The following is a 20379-nucleotide window of genomic DNA, read 5'->3' on the forward strand; positions in this document are numbered from 1 at the left end:
AATTTTTTAAAATTATTTTTGCTACTGTTTTACTACCATTGGTGTTTTAATATTTGGATCTTTTAGATTCATATATCCTTATTTCCTGAGAGGTACCTACACTGAGAATAGTTAACTTGAGTCCTGTTCTTGATTTGCCTTATAGAGCCTTAAGAATTTGAGTTCAAGTGTTTGTGAATTACATTTTCCAAAAAGATAAGTGTAAGAGTTTATCTCCTTCAAAGGTAATAACTTCAAAGATAGTGTTTCACACACAGAAAAAAAAAACCTGTTTGGTACATGAAATAGATGCTGGCATCACCTCTTAGGTTGAAGCCTTAGAGTGTATAGAATGGAGTTGCAGAAGCTTTTCAAATAGCGCCTTTTTTGCTCCATAACTTTGGAGGAATGTCTATGAGTTAATAGTAAGAAGAGCTCATCCCCCCTTCACCTGTCCACCAGGATATTTCTCTCTGAAAGTGACAGTACACATAGAGAAATTTTAATAAAGTAAAAGGAAAGAAAATAGAGTGCTGCTTCTACAAGAAAAAACATAAGGTGGGGGAAGTGTTGTGTTTACTAGGTAAGAAGACCTTTTAAATCATTAATACCTTTAGCATTATTTTATTTCATTTATCTCATCCTTCTTGATATAAGAAGTTGAGGCAGATTTTTTTTTTCATTTACAGTTTTCCTCTTCTGCAACAGGGCAAGCTAGCTGCAGCTTTTGAATAGCTATTCTATTGTTGAAATCTTCAGTTTTGAATATTTATTTATATTCAACTCATAGAGCATGTGTGGGGAAACTGCTGTGAATAAAGTGTGTCCCTAATCTTAAGAAACTCCCAGTTTGAGGAGTAAGAAGCTTTCAGTTTGTGGTTGCCATTTAAAAAAAAAAAGAAATATTAACAAAGTAGTATTTTGTTCCCATTTTTATATGAAGTGGAGTATTTCTTTCGTATTTGGGTAATTCTCTGGGCCAGACTGTGACTTGTCATTGATTTTGTTCTTTCTCAGCCTCTTGTTGCTGTCCCACATAGAATTCACTCAACAAGTAGAAATGTGAGAGAAGAAAAAACACGCTCGGAGATAAATTGTAAGTGTATACTGTACACAGTTGATAATTCAACAATGAAAAATAAGATTTCAAATTGTAACTTAGTTGCCATTATTTTTGCTTCATTTTCTTCCAAATGATTTTTCTTATTAGATGTTTTGAAAGGTAGAGTTTAATTAAGGTAGTACGAATTTCATTTTCTTTATTTCTGGGGACTTTCTGGTGGTGGCTGGGGGCATGTGTTTATGTTATGATTGGAAAGAGGAATAAAATTCCTAGAACAGGCAGCAGTCCCTAAACATCCATGTGGGTAGAACTCACTTAGAGAGTTTGCTAAAATGCAGTTTCTGATTCAGTAGATCTGGGGTGAGACCTGAGGTTCTTTACTTCTAACAAGCTCCCAGGTTAGATAGAAGCTGATGGTCCAGGACAGGGGGAGGTCTGCTAACTTAAAAGCTTAGTAAGGTATGTAGGGACAGGCACTATCACCATTTAATGGAAAACAAAAAAGAAATGCAGAGGTGAATAGATCTGCCTGTGGGAGGGAGTCATACACCCGGTTAACAGCAAGCCCGAGATCTCTCGGCTTCCAGCCCAGTGGTCTTTCACAATCACAGCTCCCCTTCAGAAACTACCTCAGCACCCCTGTGTGGCCTTCACACTGGAAGTTCTCTGTGAACCTTCCTTCGGAATTTTGGCTGGACCATACACTTTGTATTAAGTTCTTGGCAGAGTTTGGTGCTACTGCTTATGTGGAAATGCTCTGAAAAGAAGGAAATTCTTCAACCCTCAGAATGGGAGAAAATACTTGCCAGCAAAGCAGTGGACAAAGGATTAATCTCCAAAATATACAAGCAGCTCATGCAGCTTAATACCAAAAAAGCAAATAACCCAATCCACAAACGAGCAGAAGACCTAAATAGACATTTCTCCGAAGAAGACATACAGATGGCCAACACACACATGAAAAGATGCTCAGCATCACTACTCATTAGAGAAATGCAAGTCAAAGCCACAATGAGGTATCACCTCACACCAGTCAGAACGGCCATCATCAAAAAATCTAGAAACAGTAAATGTTGGAGAGGGTGTGGAGAAAAGGAAACTCTCCTGCACTGTTGGTGGGAATGTAAGTTGGTACAGCCACTATGGAAAACAGTTTGGAGGTTCCTTAAAAAAGTAAAAATAGAGCTACCATATGACCCAGTAATCCCACTATACTGGGCATATACCCAGAGAAAACCATAATCCAAAAAGAAACATGTACCATAATGTTCATTGCAGCACTGTTTACAATAGCCAGGACATGGAAGCAACCTAAATGCCCATCAACAGATGAATGGATAAAGAAGATGTGGCACATATATACAATGGACTATTACTCAGCCATAAGAAGGAATGAAATGGAGCTATATGTCATGAGGTGGATAGACCTAGAGTCTGTCATACAGAGTGAAGTAAGCCAGAAAGAGAAAAACAAATACTGTATGCTAACTCATATATACAGAATCTAAAAAAAAAAAAATGGTACTGATGAACCCAGTGACAGGGCAAGAATAAGCATGCAGATGCAGAGAATGGACTGGAGGACACGGGGTTGAGGGGAGCAGGGGGGCGAAGGGGAAGCTGGGACGAAGTGAGAGGGTAGCATAGACAAATATACACTACCACCTGTAAAATAGATAGCTAGTGGGAAGTTGCTGTATAACAGGGAGATCAACTCGATGATGGATAATGCCTTAGAGGGCCAGGACAGGGAGAGCAGAAGGGAGTTGCGGGAGGGAGGGGTTATGGGGATATATGTATAAATACAGCTGATTCATTTTGGTGTACCTCAAAAGCTGGTACAAGAGTGTAAAGCAATTATATTCCAATAAAGAGCTTAAAAAAAAAAAAAAAAAAGGAAATTCTTGAAAGAAAGCACAGTCTGCTCTACAAAAAGCCCAGGACTGGAATTTGTACTTTGCCTATAGTTAGGTGTATGACTATATAAAATTATCTTTATAGCTCCCTCTGAAGCCACGTGATTTAAATTAGCTAATTTCCCCCCAAAAGTATTTTTCTGAAAATGACAATCTTAGCATGTGAGCATTTCCCATTATTTTTTAATACACAAAAAGTAATTACAATATGTCTTGGTCATTTCTTTAATAATACAAAAGGTGATTAGAGATGCCTTTGTAGTTGATTTAGAAAACCTTATGTGTTCAGTACTATTGAAAATCTAAAGTACATTCTATCTTGTTACCTAATTCTATTCTTAAATTGTATTGTCAGGCCCTTTACTGCAAAGTGCAGTTATCTCTGGGTCATTCTTTACTAGTTTATATCAGTGATCCTCAGCTCCTAACTGCATATGTGTGTGTATGCTATTTGAAACTAGATGCCTTTACCCTAATTTTTATGAGATTCTGATATGCCCTCCTTTCAGTGGGAGCAGGTGATACATGATGGACATCTTCCCTTATCCCCTGTTGGGCAGTAAGAAAGGTGTCATATCCCTCTAGGATATTGAGATAGCAACAGGATTAAAACCACCACTTCTTATAATTTGTGGATTTGATATTTGAAGCTTTAAAATCTTATGCAATGTTCTAGTATCTGCTTTCTTAGGATGTTTTATGATTTTATGTGAAATGTGATGTATAGAATAGTTAGTCATGCTCCTGATGATAAAGACAGGCTTTGGAAAAAATAATTTATTTTAGTAGTTGTATATATTTGTTCCTCTTGATAATGTTTTATGTTTACAATTACCTAGTGTCTCTCCATGCAACCAAGGTTTTCTCTTTATTAAACTAAATGGTGTTTAGGTAACATACATGTAAAAACTGACTTACTTGTGGAAAGGTTGTTACTCTTTCCCTTTTAGGAAGTCCCTTCTGCCTTCAGTTAAATACGATAAGCAAAGACTTGCTTTAAGAAGAAATAATTCTGGGGCTTTTCTTGTCTGCCATAGTAGGATCAGTTTTGACCCCTAATGGCTAGTGATGGGACAGCAAGTGATCATGTCAGAGCTGTTTCAAAGAAGCTAAGGAGGAGTTTTCATCTGGATAGTAAAATATAAATTTATGGTGTGTGGCTTGACATATGTTCAAGGAGATGGTAGCAGAAGCAGAGATCAAGACCAATAGACAATTACAGATCAGTAAGAATTTTTGACATTATTAAGACCATCATAAACAGCACTGCAGCCTGGGATGATTGCCTAGCAATTATTTGAACAGTAGCTGGAAGGTCCTGGGGCAGAAACTTGTCATAACTTTAAGGAATTTGGAGAGAGCAGAAGAGCAATACCAGTGTAAGGCAGGAAGAATGAATCTCCATGGGACTTTGCTGTATGGGCGTCTCTCTCTGGGAATGGGTTCCCGCAGAGTACAAGGGTATTGAATACCTGCTGGGGTTCTGTCATTGCTGTGAAAATTAGTCTAAGACAGCATCCCTGCACCCCTGTACTCCGTGATTATGCAGCCCAGTGGAAACAGGCATGTTCACGTGTGATGATAACACAAGGCAGATAATGCATAAAACTGTCCTTGTATAACTTTGTTACAGATTTAGTTTTGCCATTTGATGACAGGTGTAAGAGTTGTGCATTATGCCTCTATCAAGGGGATAGAGATAGATACATACATACATACATACGTTTTAATAACTTACTAAAAACTATTTTGTAATCTTTGACGTATGATCACATGTGAACAGGTACGAGGAACCCATTACTAAAGAGCCTACTTATCTCTAAAGGCCAGAATTTGATATCTAGTGCATAACAACTATAAAACATATACATACTTCACACACAACTGGAGATCTTGTAGGGCTGTGTTTCTCGACTTTTTTTACTTGTGCTTCCTGTTGCTAAATATTCAAATCTCATGATCTCCTTTAATTGGCATTAACATTCACAGTAAATCATACATGCTAAGCTAAAATCAAAACAGTTATAAAATGATTGTACTTTGAAATCTCACTCATTTTCTTGCCTTAATTGAGAATTGCTGTTTTGGCTGATGCTCTTACTAGTTGAGCTGTGATATTATTTGTGATTGTCTGTTTTTCTTCTTTTTAATGTTTCATATTTGTGCCTCTGCTTTTATCTCGGTGATCTTGAATGCTGTTCTCAGGTTATAAAAGCAGATAATGACAGTGATAATGAGATACAGAAATTAAAGGTAGTGAAACATTCATTCAATTAAAATAGCATGGGGAAAGGTGAATATAGTACAATCAGTTTATGTCGGCTCTGGTATTTAGTTTATGCTTTAGCTGCAGAAGTATAGTTATTTATTGTTGTATAACACATTACCCCCAAATTTTAGCAGCTTAAAACAATGAACATTTATCATCTCACACATATTCTGAGGCTCAGGAATCCAAGACAGCTTAGCTGGGTGGTTCTGGCTCAGGGTCTGTCATGAAGTTACAATAAGGATGTCAGCTAGGGCTGCAGTCTTCCGAAAGCCTGACTAAGGTGGAGGATTTGCTTCCAAGGTTCCTCACATAACTGTTAGCCCAAGGCTAACAGTTCCTTGCAGTGTAGCCTCTGCTTAGGGCTGCTCACAACATAACTTCCTCCAGAGCAAGTGATCCAGTAGAGAGGGCCCAAGACAGAAGCCTTGTCTCGGACGTTATATGCCATGACTCTGCCGTTTTCGTCTGGTCGCATAGACCACCCCAGGGATATGGGAAGGAACCAAGTTTATGAGTCTGTACACCAGGAGGCAGGACTCATTACAGACCATCTTGCAGGCTGGCTTTGAGGAATACTCTGCCTAAATTGCTGTCTGTATACTGAAGTCCCAAGTTAAGATTGACTCTATTTTATGCTGGGTCACAATGAGGTAGAAACTTAGATCCTGAGTGTAACATACACATAATTTTGCTAATCATCTTTTTTACTGTGGAAAAGGCCTAGGATTCTTAGATTAAACTTTCACAGCTTAGACTTTCTTGAGTTTTTTCCAGCTAACAGATTCTTTATTTAAATCTTTGGATTCTGATCAGTCTGTGATAGATGGTAAAATTAAATGTGTTTTACTATGGAGTGACTTTTTAAATTATTATATCATTAAGAATATAGAAACAGATCAAGGCTTTACTTTTTTTTCTTTTTTAGTTGGCCAAGTAAAATTTGATCCACCCTTAAGGAAAGAAACAGAACCACATCATGAACTTGTAAGTAGTATAGTCTTAGGATCTTAACACTGAAAGTAATGTTTTAATTAGTCTTTGTAATGTGTTGGTACTGACTACAAAAGCTAGTTGTTAATATTTTCAACACATTTGGGGAAATAAAAAGGTAAGTAATTCTAAAATTCAGAATAAATAAATCTGTGTTGCTGATCGAATATTTTCAAAATTATTTTGGGAGAAACTTACTAGTTTTACCACTCTCTGATTAAATGTTTTTAATGCTAGCCCTTCCCCACCCCCACCCCCATTTTTGCTTTGCAGTTATTGAGGGTTTTTTTTGCATATATATTTATTAGGGTAAATGCCACGGTTTTAAACTAAAACATTGGACCAGTAATAGCACATCTTCTCATTAAATTTAGAGGCAGCTTTTTAAGAGTGTAAGCCACTTTTCTAAGCATCAGGGCAGAATAGAATCTCTTTAGAGTTAACTGAAACTCAGGAGAGACTAGGTGTACATAGCAGATTAAGTTTATCATTTATTTAAAGATCGCTAAAACATTCTTTTCATGATTCTTTTTTGTTAATTTTTTATATACTCCTTTCCAGATATATGATAAAATATTAGGTGCAGTCTCAGAAGCAAAATGCTGTTCAAACATTTGAGATGTGCAAACATTCGAGATGTTAATATTCTATGGAAGAATAAAAAGAGACTTAACAAACAAAATTAATCCTAATGAAATTGCTTAACCAAAGCTCCAGATTATATGTTTCATTTTTTTCCCTTTTCTGCTTAATGAGAAGAAAATAACTGTTAATGAGCACTCAGGATTGAAGTGGGAACTTTCTTCTTAAATTTAATGCTTATTTTAACCCACTTGGCTAAAGGCATACAAAGGGAGTCGTTAGCTTTTAACTTAAGGATTTGCTCTAATTCAGTATACCAGCATGGAGGAAAGGAATTTTAAAGAAAAATTCTTATAATGATCATGGTATAATACTTAAGCCTGACCTTTATGTAGATGATGGAGAAGGTTTAGAAGAAAAAGTAATCATGAAGTTTATAAATAAATAAACTGGTTGTTATTTTCTGCTTCTCTTTTTAAGTTAACATTGCATGTATTAATTTAGTGACTGTATTATAGAGCAAAGTTGTTGCACTGTTGCTTTTTTAGAAGCTCCGTAATCTGATTTGACTTTGCATTTACCTTAATAAAATTATGTTAGCAGGACTTACTTCACTTGTGAAAATTTCCCTTTGTGAATTTGTGGCTTTTAGTGTAAGTGTAAATAACCTGGGTTTCTTGGTCTCTGCTAAACAGCCCGACAGTGATGATTTTTTGGACAGTTCAGAAGAAATATACTACACTGCAAGATCTAATCTGGTATTTCTTATCTTCTGATTTTCTTTGTCAGCATTGTTTTAGTGTTAATTGTTTTTAGGTTTTTTTATCAAACATTTTGTCGAGTTTTAGTGAACCAATTTAAGCATTGTTTTATAAGTTCCTGCCAATTAGCAACTACCACATATGAAGGTTTATATCAGTTTTTTCCTGCAAGTTAAATAAACATATTTACTCAAATATATTATAATGTTGCAAGAAAAAAATTAAAGTTTTTTCTTTTTTATAAAAACATTTTATTTTCTCACTCAGATATGGATTTTTTTTCCTTTAGAAATTACATTTCCCTGTAAAAATGTCCAGTTTGAATAATGTGACTTGTTTTAGTGACTAGAAATCATCCATATATGTACCTATCCATATATTACAAAAATGAAATATATATGATTTTAAAAAGTAATTTACCCCTGACTAACAATGAAATCAGTCTCAGATGAAATTTTAACTTTGTAGTATTATGTAATATCCAGTTTTCTCAGGCCAAAATTTGTGTTATAGAGACTCCCTGAAGTTATAAATATTAAGGCTATCTTACCATTAAGTAAGTAAAGGTGGGAAGTTAATGCTAGTAAATATTAAATAAATAGTACTTTTAATAGTTGCTATTAAATATTTTTTCCTACTTCTGTAGCTGGCCAGGGCCCCAAGTTGCCTCTATATTTACTCCTAGATTCCACTTTTCTGCCTTTTCAATGGAATTTACCTTCTCTTTCCTTCCTCTCTGCCTTAATAACATAGCTCTTTCAATTCTGGTTAGTTTAGATGATTCTTTATATAAATTCCTAAATCCCAGTAACATTTGTAGAACGTAAAAGAGATTTTAGACATAGTTTGTCTTTTAGGAAAGTTGCAGTCTTGATGGGTGGAAAGTATTTATATATATAAACTCTTAGCCATGCAACAAAATGTACAGTGCATTGCCAAAATTTTTTCCGGTACTGAATGTTGGTGAGGAGAGGCTAACATATAATAGGTACTATGGAAATCAAAGAAGGAGAAAAGCTTTTGGGTTATTGTGGTTCATCTGGCCTGTGGGAGGGACTAAAAGACTGATGTCAGTATTGTGTAGGAACCATTATGTATTTTTCAGGAAGAGAATGGACAAATGACTCCTATGTTTCATGGGAATTAACGTTGGAACAGTCATTGGCACAGTTTTGAGAGATGGCAGATAAAGAGCTGAAATTATGGAATGATTACACTGCTACTAGAATTATGGGATTAGCTCAGAAAAGGAAGGTTGACATCATCAAAGAGGAAATGATAGATGAAACCATGAGATTGCATGTGTTCCCCATTTAGGTCTGAAGAAAGAAAGTGCAGAAAACTGGTCACCACAGGGGTAGAAACAGTAGGGAAGAAACAGTTGAAACACTAGAGGAGTCGGTAAATGGCCCAGAGAGGCCAGAAAGCATGAGGCCAGAATTAACCATCTGAGGGAACAGCACTGCCAGTGATTTCTGGATTGAAAATTTCTTCAGAATTAGGCATATGTAGGCTAGAATGACAGTTAGTGACATTTTTTGTTGTGGAAATAAAAGACCACGAATCAGAAGTTTAAATTGACTTTTATGTATTAATATTCTCCAGCAAAAAAACGACAAAACCAGAAACATACTACTCTTAGAGTTACAAATATTCTTTTCTCTACCCTGTGTGTAACTTAGCCTAGTAACTTGAGTGAGTTATCATGCTTCTGTTCTCTAGAATTACCTCCCCCCCCCCCAAACTCCTTAAATAATCAGGATTTTCTTATGATAGAGCAGTTGACAAGGGAGTCTTGTGACAAAGGAGGGCTTTAGGGACAGTTAACTTGTGGATAGTTCTGGCAGAAGAGGGATGAGTGAAATATTTGTCAGATCCTACCATTTATAAAATCAACCTTAAAAAGCCCATTTTTAATGATAAATAAAAGCTAACCCTTATCTAGAAGTTTTTATAAACCAGGCTTTATATTCTGAACACTTTAAGTATATTAAATTATAATCCTGTTTTACAGTAAGGGGCTTTAAGGTGCAAAGACGCTGAAATTGACTTTAACCAGCCAACTCAGCAAAAGCACAGCTGGGATTTGCAGCAGCTGAGCACCCTCGCTCAACAATACCAACCTAAACCACTACCCAGCATTGTCAGTATTTTCTTTCTGATAATACTGGTCATGTGCTCATGCTCTCTCTCTTTTTGATCAACATATATGTTCCATAATTATTTTTTATTGTAATAAAAGTATTCATAACAAAATTTACCATTGTAACCATTTTTAAGTGTACAGTCCACTGGCGTTCAGTGCATTCATATTGTTGTGCAACCATCACCACTGTCTATCTCCAGAATGTTTTCATCTTCCTGTGCTGCACCTCCTTACCCATTAAACAATAACTCTCATTCCTTCATCCCTTGCCCCTGGCAGCCGCCATTTCTATTTTCTGTCTCTTTGAATTTTTCTGTATTACCTCATGTAAGTAGAATCATGCATTATTTGTCCTTTTGTGATAAATAATGTGAGTCAGGTGACTGGCTCCCTTCACTTGGCATAATGTCATAACATCTTCAAGATTCATCCGTGTTGTAGCATGTGTCAGAATTTCTTAAGTCTGAGTAGTATTTTATTGTATGTATAACCGCATGTTTATCCATTCATCCATCAGTGGACACTGTTGTGAATAATGCTGCTCTGAACCTGGATATACAAATATCTATCACATTTCTGCTCTTAGTTCTTTTGGGTATATAAGTAGAAAGGGAATTGCTGGATCATATGATAATTCTATGCTTGATTTTGGGGGGAATTACCATACTGTTTTCCATAGCAGCTGCATCATTTTACAATTTGTGTTCCAATTTCTCCACATCCTCTTCAACACTTGTTATTTTCTGGTGTGTGCGTATGTGTGTGTGTATTGTTTTATTAAAGTACAGTTGATTTACAGTATTCCATTAGTTTCAGGTGTATAGCATAGTGATTCAGGGGTTTTTTTTAAGATTATATTCCATTATAGGTTATTATAAGATATTGGGTATAATTTCCTGTGTTATATAGCAAATTCTTTTTGCTTATCTATTTTATGTATAGTAGTTTGTATCTGTTAATCCCATACTCCTAACTTTTCTCTCCCTCTTCCTCTCCCTTTTGGTAACCATAAGTTTATTTTCTGTGTCTGTGAGTCTGTTTCTGTTCTGTAAATAGATTCATTTGTATTATTTTTTAGATTCTACATATAAGTGATGTCATATAGTATCTGGGTTTGACTGCCTTACTTCACCAAGCATAATATTCTCTGGGCCCATCCACGTTGCTGCAGATGGCAACATTTCATTCTTTCTTATGGCTGAGTAATATTCCATTGTATGTATGTACCACATCTTCTGTTGATGGGCACTTGGGTTGCTTCCGTGTCTTGGCTATTGTAAATAGTGCTGCTATGAACACTGAGGTGCCTGTGTCTTTTCAAATTAGTGCTTTTGTTTTTTGGTGTGAAGTGACCATAATTATTTCAGTCTCCTACTTTCATAGTTCTAAAACCTTAGCACTGTGAACAAGATTTCAGTTCTTAACAAATACTTACTGCTGGCCACTAGAAACCCAATGAACCCAATCTTATACAGTTGGCACCAAGATGACAGCCCTAAATATTTTGGGACCCAAAAGAAACATTTACCCCCTTAAAGACCTAGAAGTTCCATGTCATCAGTGATTTATGGTTGTTTTAAGTGCTAAGTGTATTCATCTTATGATTTTTGTGAAATGAATTTAGAATGTTATACCTCAATTTTCATTACCATAGTAAAGGGTTTTTTTTTTTTTTTTAAATCAGACAGTCATAATACATGAAGCCAGAAGAACAGAGCTTGATTTTTAGCATCGTTAGTGAGTAAAAAAGGTCTTTAAATTTTGAAAGATGCCTGAGTTAAAAAAGCAAAGAAAAAACTCAGCACAATTTGGTAATTAAATAGTATGAGTTTTGCCCATAACCATAAGAATGGATATAGCCGATCTACAAGATGCTGTCTTTATGTTAAAAGATCATATTACACATCTGTTCAGCTGCTGCTAATTTTTTCTAATTTTCCTAGTTCTCGGCATTTTGGCTCATCTATCAATGAAAAATATATTGAAAGATAATTACAGTTGACCCTTGAACAACAAGGGGATTAGGGACACCAGCAGTCGAAAATCTGAGTATAACTTTATTTTATTTTATTTAAAAAATTTTTTTAAAATTATTTTGTCTGTGTTGCGTCTTTGTTGCTGCGCGTGGCCTTTCTCTAGTTGTGGCGAGCAGGGGCTACTCTTCTTTGTGGTGCACAGGCTTCTCAGTGCGGTGGCTTCTCTTGTTGTGGAGCATAGGCTTTAAGCATGCGGGCTTCAGTAGTTATGGCGCACAGGCTTAGTTGCTCCGAGACATGTGGAATCTTCCCAGACCAGGGATCAAACCCTTGTCTCCTGCATTGGCAGGCAGATTCTTAATTAACCACTGCGCCACCAGGGAAGCCCAGAGTATAACTTTATAGTCGATCTTCCTGTGATTCTGCATCTTCAGATTCAGCCACCAGCAGATCATGTGAGATTGTAGTATGTATTTATGGAAAAAAATTGGCATGTAAATGGACTTATACAGTTTACACTCATGTTGTTCAAGGGTCAACTGTATATGTAAAACACTGTGTTAATTGTTAATTGCTATGGAGGAACATAAGTAATCACATAATCCTTGCTCTGAAGAAACTTATACCTGAAAAAATAAGAATAAAATATTTAGGTTATAATTAAAAACGTATACCCAAAAGATATACCCAATTTATCAGTATCAGTAAACATAACAGAAGTACTCTAAGATTACCCCTGAATTAGATCAAAATTGAATGACGTCTATAAATAAAGTTAAATTTGTTCTGGAAAAGAAACAGATCAGCTTTCTTAATTTTAAATCTGTTAAACTATTTCTTACTATAAAATCTGTGCTGTGTGGTCACTTTTCGTACCTATTATATATGAAGACAATTTCTAGGGAGAACTCACTTTATAACTGTGCAATGATGGGACATTTTCTAGAATATCAAACCTAACCTGCTTCAACTGTACTTCAATAAAGTTAAAAAAGAAAAATTAACCTGCTGATATTCATTTCCACACTTGCTAAACAAGTCATGTTTATTCACTTTGAGCCCCCTTAAGTCTTCTGCTTTTATTAATCGGAATACTGCTAGGTCCTTTAGTGTTCTGACCCTACTTGCTTTTCTTTTTTTTCTTTTTTTTAATTTATTTATTTTATTGGCTGTGTTGGGTCTTTTTTGCTGTGCATAGGCTTTCTTTAGTTGCGGTGAATGGGGGGCTACTCTTCATCGTGGTGCGTGGGCTCCTTATTGCCGTGGCTTCTCTTGTTGCGGAGCCTGGGCTCTAGGCATGTGGGCTTCAGTAGTTGCAGTACATGGGCTCAGTAGTTGTGGCACACGGGCTTAGTTGCACCATGGCATGTGGGATCTTCCTGGAGCAGGGATCGAACCCGTGTCCCCTGCATTGGCAGGTGGATTCTTAACCACTGCGCCACATAGGAAACCCGCTTTTCTTTTTAAGAAATAAGAATTATTGAGGATTCAGTCCTTTTTTACTTCTGTAAATTACCTACTACATTAAAAGGTATCTCCTAACACCTTACTCGTGAGCCATGTTTTCTCATTTTTTTGATGAGAAAAAAAATCTGCTCTTCTCTTTTTTTCTTGGTTAAAACATTGTTAAAGTATTTTTTCTTTTGTGTTTTTGTAGCCAACTGTAACAGTTCTTTTGAATTCCTGCTGTTTTCTCACCAGGTATAGATAGACTTTGTAGTCTCCGGAGGGATTTAAACAACAATAAGATTTTCTTGGTGATATATTTTCCTTTTTCAGTGTTCTGCATCACATCCTCTGTTCTTTTTCAGTTTTTGCTGGGACCATGTTTTCTTAGAGACTCTATCCTAGTTCAGAAGTACTCCCCTATTCGTTAAAACACTGCAGTTAGGACTTTCTGACCCCAAAAGATATTTTAATTGGGCTTACGCTGACCATCTTAAATTTTTTGCTGAGTGTTCAGTTTGAATCTGTAGTGGGCTATTGCATGTTTTCAGTCCATGTTGTTACTTCTTTGACTTTGTATACTTAAACACTGTCATTCATTAATAAATTGATGCTTGATTTATGTACTAAATTTTTTATGTCTATCCTGGCATGTTCAAATGTATTCTTATTTAGCTTATAAAGAGTGGCCATGTTTTAGCCTCATTTTATAGGGTTATTTTGAGTGCTTTTTCAAGCGTAATTTTGGTAGCATTTTTCTATTACAAAATAGCTCCAAGTCTCTTTGGAAAACATTTTAGATCAGTCTTTCTTAGACTGCCCTAAAGATACATAAATGACTACTAATGCTGCCCAAGTTTCACTTTTCTTCCTTTCCTTTTTATTTTGTCTCATTTTTTTTGTCTGATTTGCTGTCTGAATTCCTGCCATATAATAAGTGCTTGGTAAATAAAAGTTGAATTAAATGAGATTAACTACTTACTAGAAGGATTTAGTGTAATCCTGTTCCTTGATGACATGCCTAGCACCTTGTTTTGTTTTGTTTCCTATGGATGCTGAAACATAACTTGATTTACAGAGAAAGAATTAATAAAGAATGAAACCCTTTCAATTTTAGCTTTCCTGGTAGGGCTTAAGACGTGGCATATTTAATCATCAGACTTGGATCTGTCTGCAACTTCGCCCCAGCCTGAATGTTATTCTGTATGTGAACTTACACTCCATTTTCTATTAAAATATTTCATTAGTTATTTTACATTCTTCTCTTCTTAAATATCTCAGTTGATTTTTTTTAATTATTGTCATCAATCTGATAATTATCATGTAGCAGATGAGCTAGCTATTCTTAGGACATATTTATATTTATATAGCACAAGCCATGGCCACTCTACACAAATGTATGCTTTTGAAAGCTGTCATTTGATTAAAGGCTTAAGAGATTATATTGGCTAAAGAGGTTGCTGATCTGGAAGAAGGGCCCAGTTATGTGTAGCTGAAGAAAATGAACTTGAATTCAGAAAAGTATGCGTTGAGATTAGTACTTTTCTTTACTAAATACCAAAGCTTAAAGATTCCTGTATAAAGTCATGGCCACTTAAATAGTGCAGCATAATAATTGTGTGGCAGTCTTATGATAATAGCGATTTCATCCTATTAAAATATATCATAAATTAAAGAGAACAGGTGTCCTTTTTCATTAGAATTTCAGGTGATACTGGTGTGACAGTTCACTAATCTTTTTTGTTTATGATGTATATTATCTTTTCTGTCACTGGTGAGAACATATATTATTATGCATGGAAGGACACAATTATTGAAGCAGACAAAATTTGAGCCTTGTCTAAACCAGGCTTTTGACTTTTATTTTCGTCAGATATTTTTTGACAGGTCTTGGAGTATTTAAATGTTAAAATGCTTTTCACTTAAATGTGATATATTGCTTAGAAGTCTCATGTTTCTAGGCTTAGTATTTGTGTGATCTAGAATTAGCTGCATGTATCTTAACGAGGCTGAAGTGTTATCTATTTACAGGAAAATAAACAAATGGCATTTGAACAAGCATTTATTTAGGGCCTGATTGCATGCCAGGTACAGTGCTAGACCCTAGGCTGTAGGGAAAGAAAGATGGATTTAACAATTTTCCTTTGTTTGAGGAGCTTACGGCCTGGCTACTATTTTTATAAACTTGTAAATAAATTAACTAAAAGGCAGCGTAAATGCTAGAGGAGAACTCTGTGTTAAATGCAGAGTCACATGAGAAGGTGGCACCTGTCTTCCTGGGAAGTCTTGGAAGGCTGCTCCAGGAAAGTAGCTTTTGCCTGAAGTCCTCATTGTGCATCTGGCAATAGCTTGTAAAATTAGAAAGCACTTTACACTATATTCTAATGAAAATAAAATTCATTTAAAATGTTAAATATTCCCCCTTAGTCATTAGAACAGTGCCTGAAATACAGTGGGAGAAAAGGAAACTACTTCGTACTTTTTCGTGGTTGTTGGAAAGCATTTTTTTTTCCTTAAGAAGGCGTTTGAGTCGAGCACATATATTGTTCGTCCCTTTAAATTTCAATTTTTAACTCTGCAACCTGCAGTGTTCAGTGGTAATGTTTAAATAGTTGAAGAACTGCCTTAATAACATTCATTTGAGGTTTTGCTCCTTAACTCTTTAAAAAAGTATCAAAAGTCCTTAAATGCAATTTATCTCGTATTGCACATGTATAATTTACTTAAAAAGAACACCTTCTTTTTTAATCTTTAAAAAATTATTACCTGCATGAAGCAGTAGTAGAAATATGTGAATGTGTATATATACATAATTATCGCAGATCTTACATACAAAGTCAAACCAAGATTTTTGTTGCTTGTTCTCTTCTGTGATCATTTTTGCTTCCTTATAGCTTGAGCATAAATACCTCATTTAACCTTTTGTCTTTCTAAAAGCTGATTTTTACAGATGTTAATTACAGTAGCAATAACCATAAATGAAACTTGCATATATTGTTCAAACAAGTTCCCAGAAAAATTTTGGTATCTTAAATAATAAAATACGTAAATCAGGACTGCAAACTTCTAAAATCTTTTATTGTTGGAAGTTCTACCTTGCCTTCTTTTTAAGAACATAGAGCAATACAGATTTATTTGAAGTCTGGGGTTTCTCTTTTAAAGACAATATGTATTAGTGCATCATGATTTGTGATATACTACTATTTTGCTAAATATTTTATTTTGTACTGTTAGGATCTACAACTAGAATACGGACAAGGACACCAAAGCAGTTACTTTTTAGGTGCAAACAAGTAAGTAAAATTCTTTTAAAATTAAATTTAAATTTAAGAATAATTAAATTGCCTAAAATGTGTTATACATTAATTGTATTTTAAATATTTATGATAGCAAATTGTACTAGTCTAGTAGATATATTTTATAATATGCTTTTAACTTTTTTTTATTACTACCTTGCTAATCATCTACTCAATAATTGTCATAATGGGGACAGTCACCTTAAATTTTTTATATCAAGCTATTTTGTAGACCTTACTTGTTTGAGAAAAGTAAAGTACATTCCAGCTAAAGATGAATATATGTTTCAGTAATTTATTTCTTTAATTTGCAAAGTTGACCTGTTTATTCCTTACAAAACTTGCTTTGATACATCTCCCAGATGCGTTGGCCCATGAAAACAGGTTGAAATATTCACACTGTTTAGAAATCTTCGTCTTAACTTTTTAGCTGTTAAGAGTCTTTTAAAAAGTAGATAGCAGTTAAAATGTGTCTGAAGTTTTAAAAATTACCATTTATTTTGTGCAAGAAATAAATCCAACAGTTATTCAAGGTCTGCTCTGGACCAGGCACTGTCTAGGTGGCGCAGCACAGTTGTGAAAAGGCAGCTTACAAGGTGTAACAATTTAAGTTGTTTGTAGGCCTGAATTAGCAAGATATGGGCCCAAGACTTTGCTATTCCCCATAGAGTCTCATTTCCTGGGTTCATGGATAAATTACCATTGTAAAAGCTAATTTATAGGGCAATATTTAAATTGCCAAAATCTCCCAGCTATGTAGATATTATTTCAATAATCAGAACTACTTAAAATTTCAAAATATAATTTCAGTGACATTAGAGGGTTGAGACATATTATATAGCCATATTTTAAGTTAAGCAGGTGACTAAAAGACAAGCATCTCAGATTTAGATATAATAGTGCAAAATCATGTCTCTCTCTTTTTTAAATGTTTAATTTAAATACTCTTAACCGAGAAAAGGCTTTGAATGACAAGCTAGAAAAATGCAATTAGTTTTGATTTAGCTAAACTTCAGTTAAATAATATGAAGTGTTGGTATTTTTTTTAAAAAACTTTTATTTCCTAAAATGGAAAATAAGTCTAAAATTTTCCTGGTAGAAAAATGAAATTTTATCAAAATAATAACTACTTGCTGTTTATAGTTTGTTCCAATTTGTTGATGGGCAGCAAAGGAAAATTTGCCTCATAATGGGTTAACAAATAAAAAATTCTGATGTGTTTTTGTGTTATTTTGTCTAAATTTCAGGTCACTAGTTTTAAGGATCTTATTAGCAAATTTTGATGTATTTTAAGAGATTGGATACTTTGGAAAAATATTTCATTTACCTTAGTTTATTTTAAATATATTTTTATATTGTATACTTGCAAAAGTACCCAGTAAATGGCCTATCACTAAATGCTTTTCCAGATTCCTTAGTTCCCATTGTCTGATTTTTTGATTGTTAGACATTTTCATCTTATATAGTTACTTTGGCTAGGTAAAAATGTTAATAATTTGCCCAACCTTCATTTTTTGATGAATTGGATCCCTGCTTAAGGAACTGTATTCTGTATAACGAATCACTGGCAAGGTAGGTTGGCCAAAAGTTTGCCCTTCAGCTGTGTTTCATGTACAGGTACATACATACATGTGACATGAGCATGGATGTAGCACTTCTCTTACTGTACTGATATGTCTGCTTTATTCTTGTGACTAGGCAGTGTTTTAAAACTCACAGGATTTCCTGCTTTCTCCATAGGTGATCAGGCACACAGATTTCCAGTTATGGGTTTCTACCTATTCCAGACCATGCAGGAACTAAGATAGTTTGGTTTTTTTTTTTTTTTTTTTAATAGAATGCATTTGTATTTTGACTTCTTGGGCTGTTTTCTTTTGAACTGTTATTATTGGGGTCACCTTTTCTGACTTTAAAACCAACAAGATACTATTTTTAAAAGAAAACTAAATTATTTCTGGTTTTTTTTTTAATGTAGAGCAAAAGTTCTAAAAATAAATTATCTTCTAAAGACTTAAATAATAGTGAGAAGAAATTCCTGGCATAATTAAGTATATAGTAATAAATGCCAGATGCAGGGTCAGAACTGTCTCTTGCTATAAACTGTGTAACTTTGAGAAATTTACCTCAATTTTCTCTATTAAATGGGGATTATAATAGTACCTGCCTCATAATATGCCAAGAGTGAGATAGAATAATTGTTGTAAAGCATTTAGCACATTTAGGATTTAGTAAACTCACATTAGTTGCCCTTATTTGTAGTATTCACTCAGTAAATGTTGATTGTAAGAGCAAGTGAATATGGATGAATAAAATTGCTTTTTGGTTTTAAAGAAATAGGGAAGTTTTTTGGTTCATCAGTTAAATCTGTGATCTGTGTTTGCATACTGTTCCATGTTTAACCTCTTCATCCAGATTTTCTAGTCATTTTCCTTTGACTTAGGAATTCAATATGTAAGGGCATCATTTTTGTTTTGTTTTATTCATTACTTTCTCAAAATTCCATTATAGAGGAATCCAAGGAAACCAGCGGATAGTGCCATTATTTATTATATCGCATCCCGTCATGGTAATTAAATCAGTATCATATTTTTCTCCAGTGCTCTCAAGATACAGTATTTAGTATAAATGAAACTTTATGCAAATTTAGCCATATTTCATTTTCTCTTTTATAAAGGCTGAAAAGCAAATAATATTTTCTACTTTTCATTAAGACTTCATGAATTCTGTAACTTTATTAACATCTTAACACATAGTAGGAGGTTTACAATTAAATGAATGAAAATATATATATATGAGTCACTAGCCATAGGATATCTGCTTCTTCCTGTTCTCTTATTCTTACAGAACCTATATTGCCAGGAAGATAATGTTTTAAAAAGAAGAATGCCATAAAAGTCCAATTAAATATGGTAAACTGGAAATAAACTACATTTTAAATTCCCCTCTTAATTATTTTCAAATGCCAGTATTCTCTCCTGGAAAAAGAAATGGCTCAAAAAATATCGTCATATGCTTAAGAAAAAAAGTTTTTTTCATATCTTTTAAGATGATGTGAAAGCCCACTGTACAGTTCAGAGATATTATATTTAATTTGGTAAAATAATTTAAAGCAGTGCTTCTGAAATTTTTAGTCTCAAGATACCTTCGAGGACTGCAATGATTTTTTGTTTATATGGGTTTTTATAAATATCAGTATTTGTAGTACTGGAAATTTAAACTGAAAACTTTTCAAAATATTTATTTCAAATAGTAATATATTCATTCCATGTTATAATAAAAAAGTTTTTTGTGTGTATTAAAAAATTTCTCATCATTAACAACCTATTCAGGGAGACTTCCCTGGTGGTCCAGTGGTAAAGAATCCACCTTCCAACGTAGGGGATGCAGGTTCAATCCCTGGTCAGGGAGCTAAGATTCCGCGGGGCAACTAAGCCTGTGTGCCACAGTTACAGAGCTTGCACACCTCAGCTAGAGAATCCACGTGCCACAGACTACAGAGCCCGTACACTCTGGAGCCTGCACACCACAACTAGAGAGAAATAGGAGCTCCATAACAGAGCCCATGCACTGCAACGAAAGATCCCGCATGCCTCAACAAAGATCCTGCATACCGCAACTAAGACCCGAAGCAGCCAAAAAGAAATGAAGTAAAGAATCTTTAAAAAAAAAAAAAAAAAAAGAACCAATTCAGGGACTTCCCTGGTGGTCCAGTGGTTAAGACTTTGCCTTCCAGTGCAAGGGGTGCAGGTTTGATCCCTGGTTGGAGAGCTAAAATCCCACATGCCTGGTGGCTAAAAAACCAAAATATAAAACAAAAGCAATGAAGGCTTTAAAAATGGTCCACATAAAAAAAAAAAAATCTTAAAAAGAAAAAGAACCGATTCAAATGCCACTTCTTAATGGTACCTTCTTTGTAACACCGCTGGGTTCCTCTCATTGAGACTTAGAAGCA

General features: G+C 34.7%; 1 protein-coding gene across 10 annotated transcripts in view; it reads left to right on the forward strand.

The window, feature by feature from the left end:
• Positions 1-20379, forward strand: part of MAP4K3 (mitogen-activated protein kinase kinase kinase kinase 3) — a 159866-nt gene that overhangs the window by 103025 nt on the left and 36462 nt on the right. For 8 of the 10 annotated variants that reach the window (XR_009054744.1, XR_009054745.1, XR_009054743.1 and 5 more), the window contains 4 exons: positions 997-1075; positions 6156-6214; positions 7498-7560; positions 16366-16424. Coding sequence is in view for 7 of the 10 variants with exons in the window: in XM_057742254.1 (XP_057598237.1) it covers positions 997-1075; positions 6156-6214; positions 7498-7560; positions 16366-16424 (260 nt within the window). In the remaining 3 variants the exon portion in view is untranslated. The remainder of the gene's footprint in view (positions 1-996; positions 1076-6155; positions 6215-7497; positions 7561-16365; positions 16425-20379) is intronic. The other 2 variants (XM_057742256.1, XM_057742257.1) reach the window with 1 other exon arrangement.

This window comes from Hippopotamus amphibius, chromosome 7 (assembly GCF_030028045.1).
Source record: "Hippopotamus amphibius kiboko isolate mHipAmp2 chromosome 7, mHipAmp2.hap2, whole genome shotgun sequence".
Lineage (NCBI taxonomy): Eukaryota > Metazoa > Chordata > Mammalia > Artiodactyla > Hippopotamidae > Hippopotamus > Hippopotamus amphibius.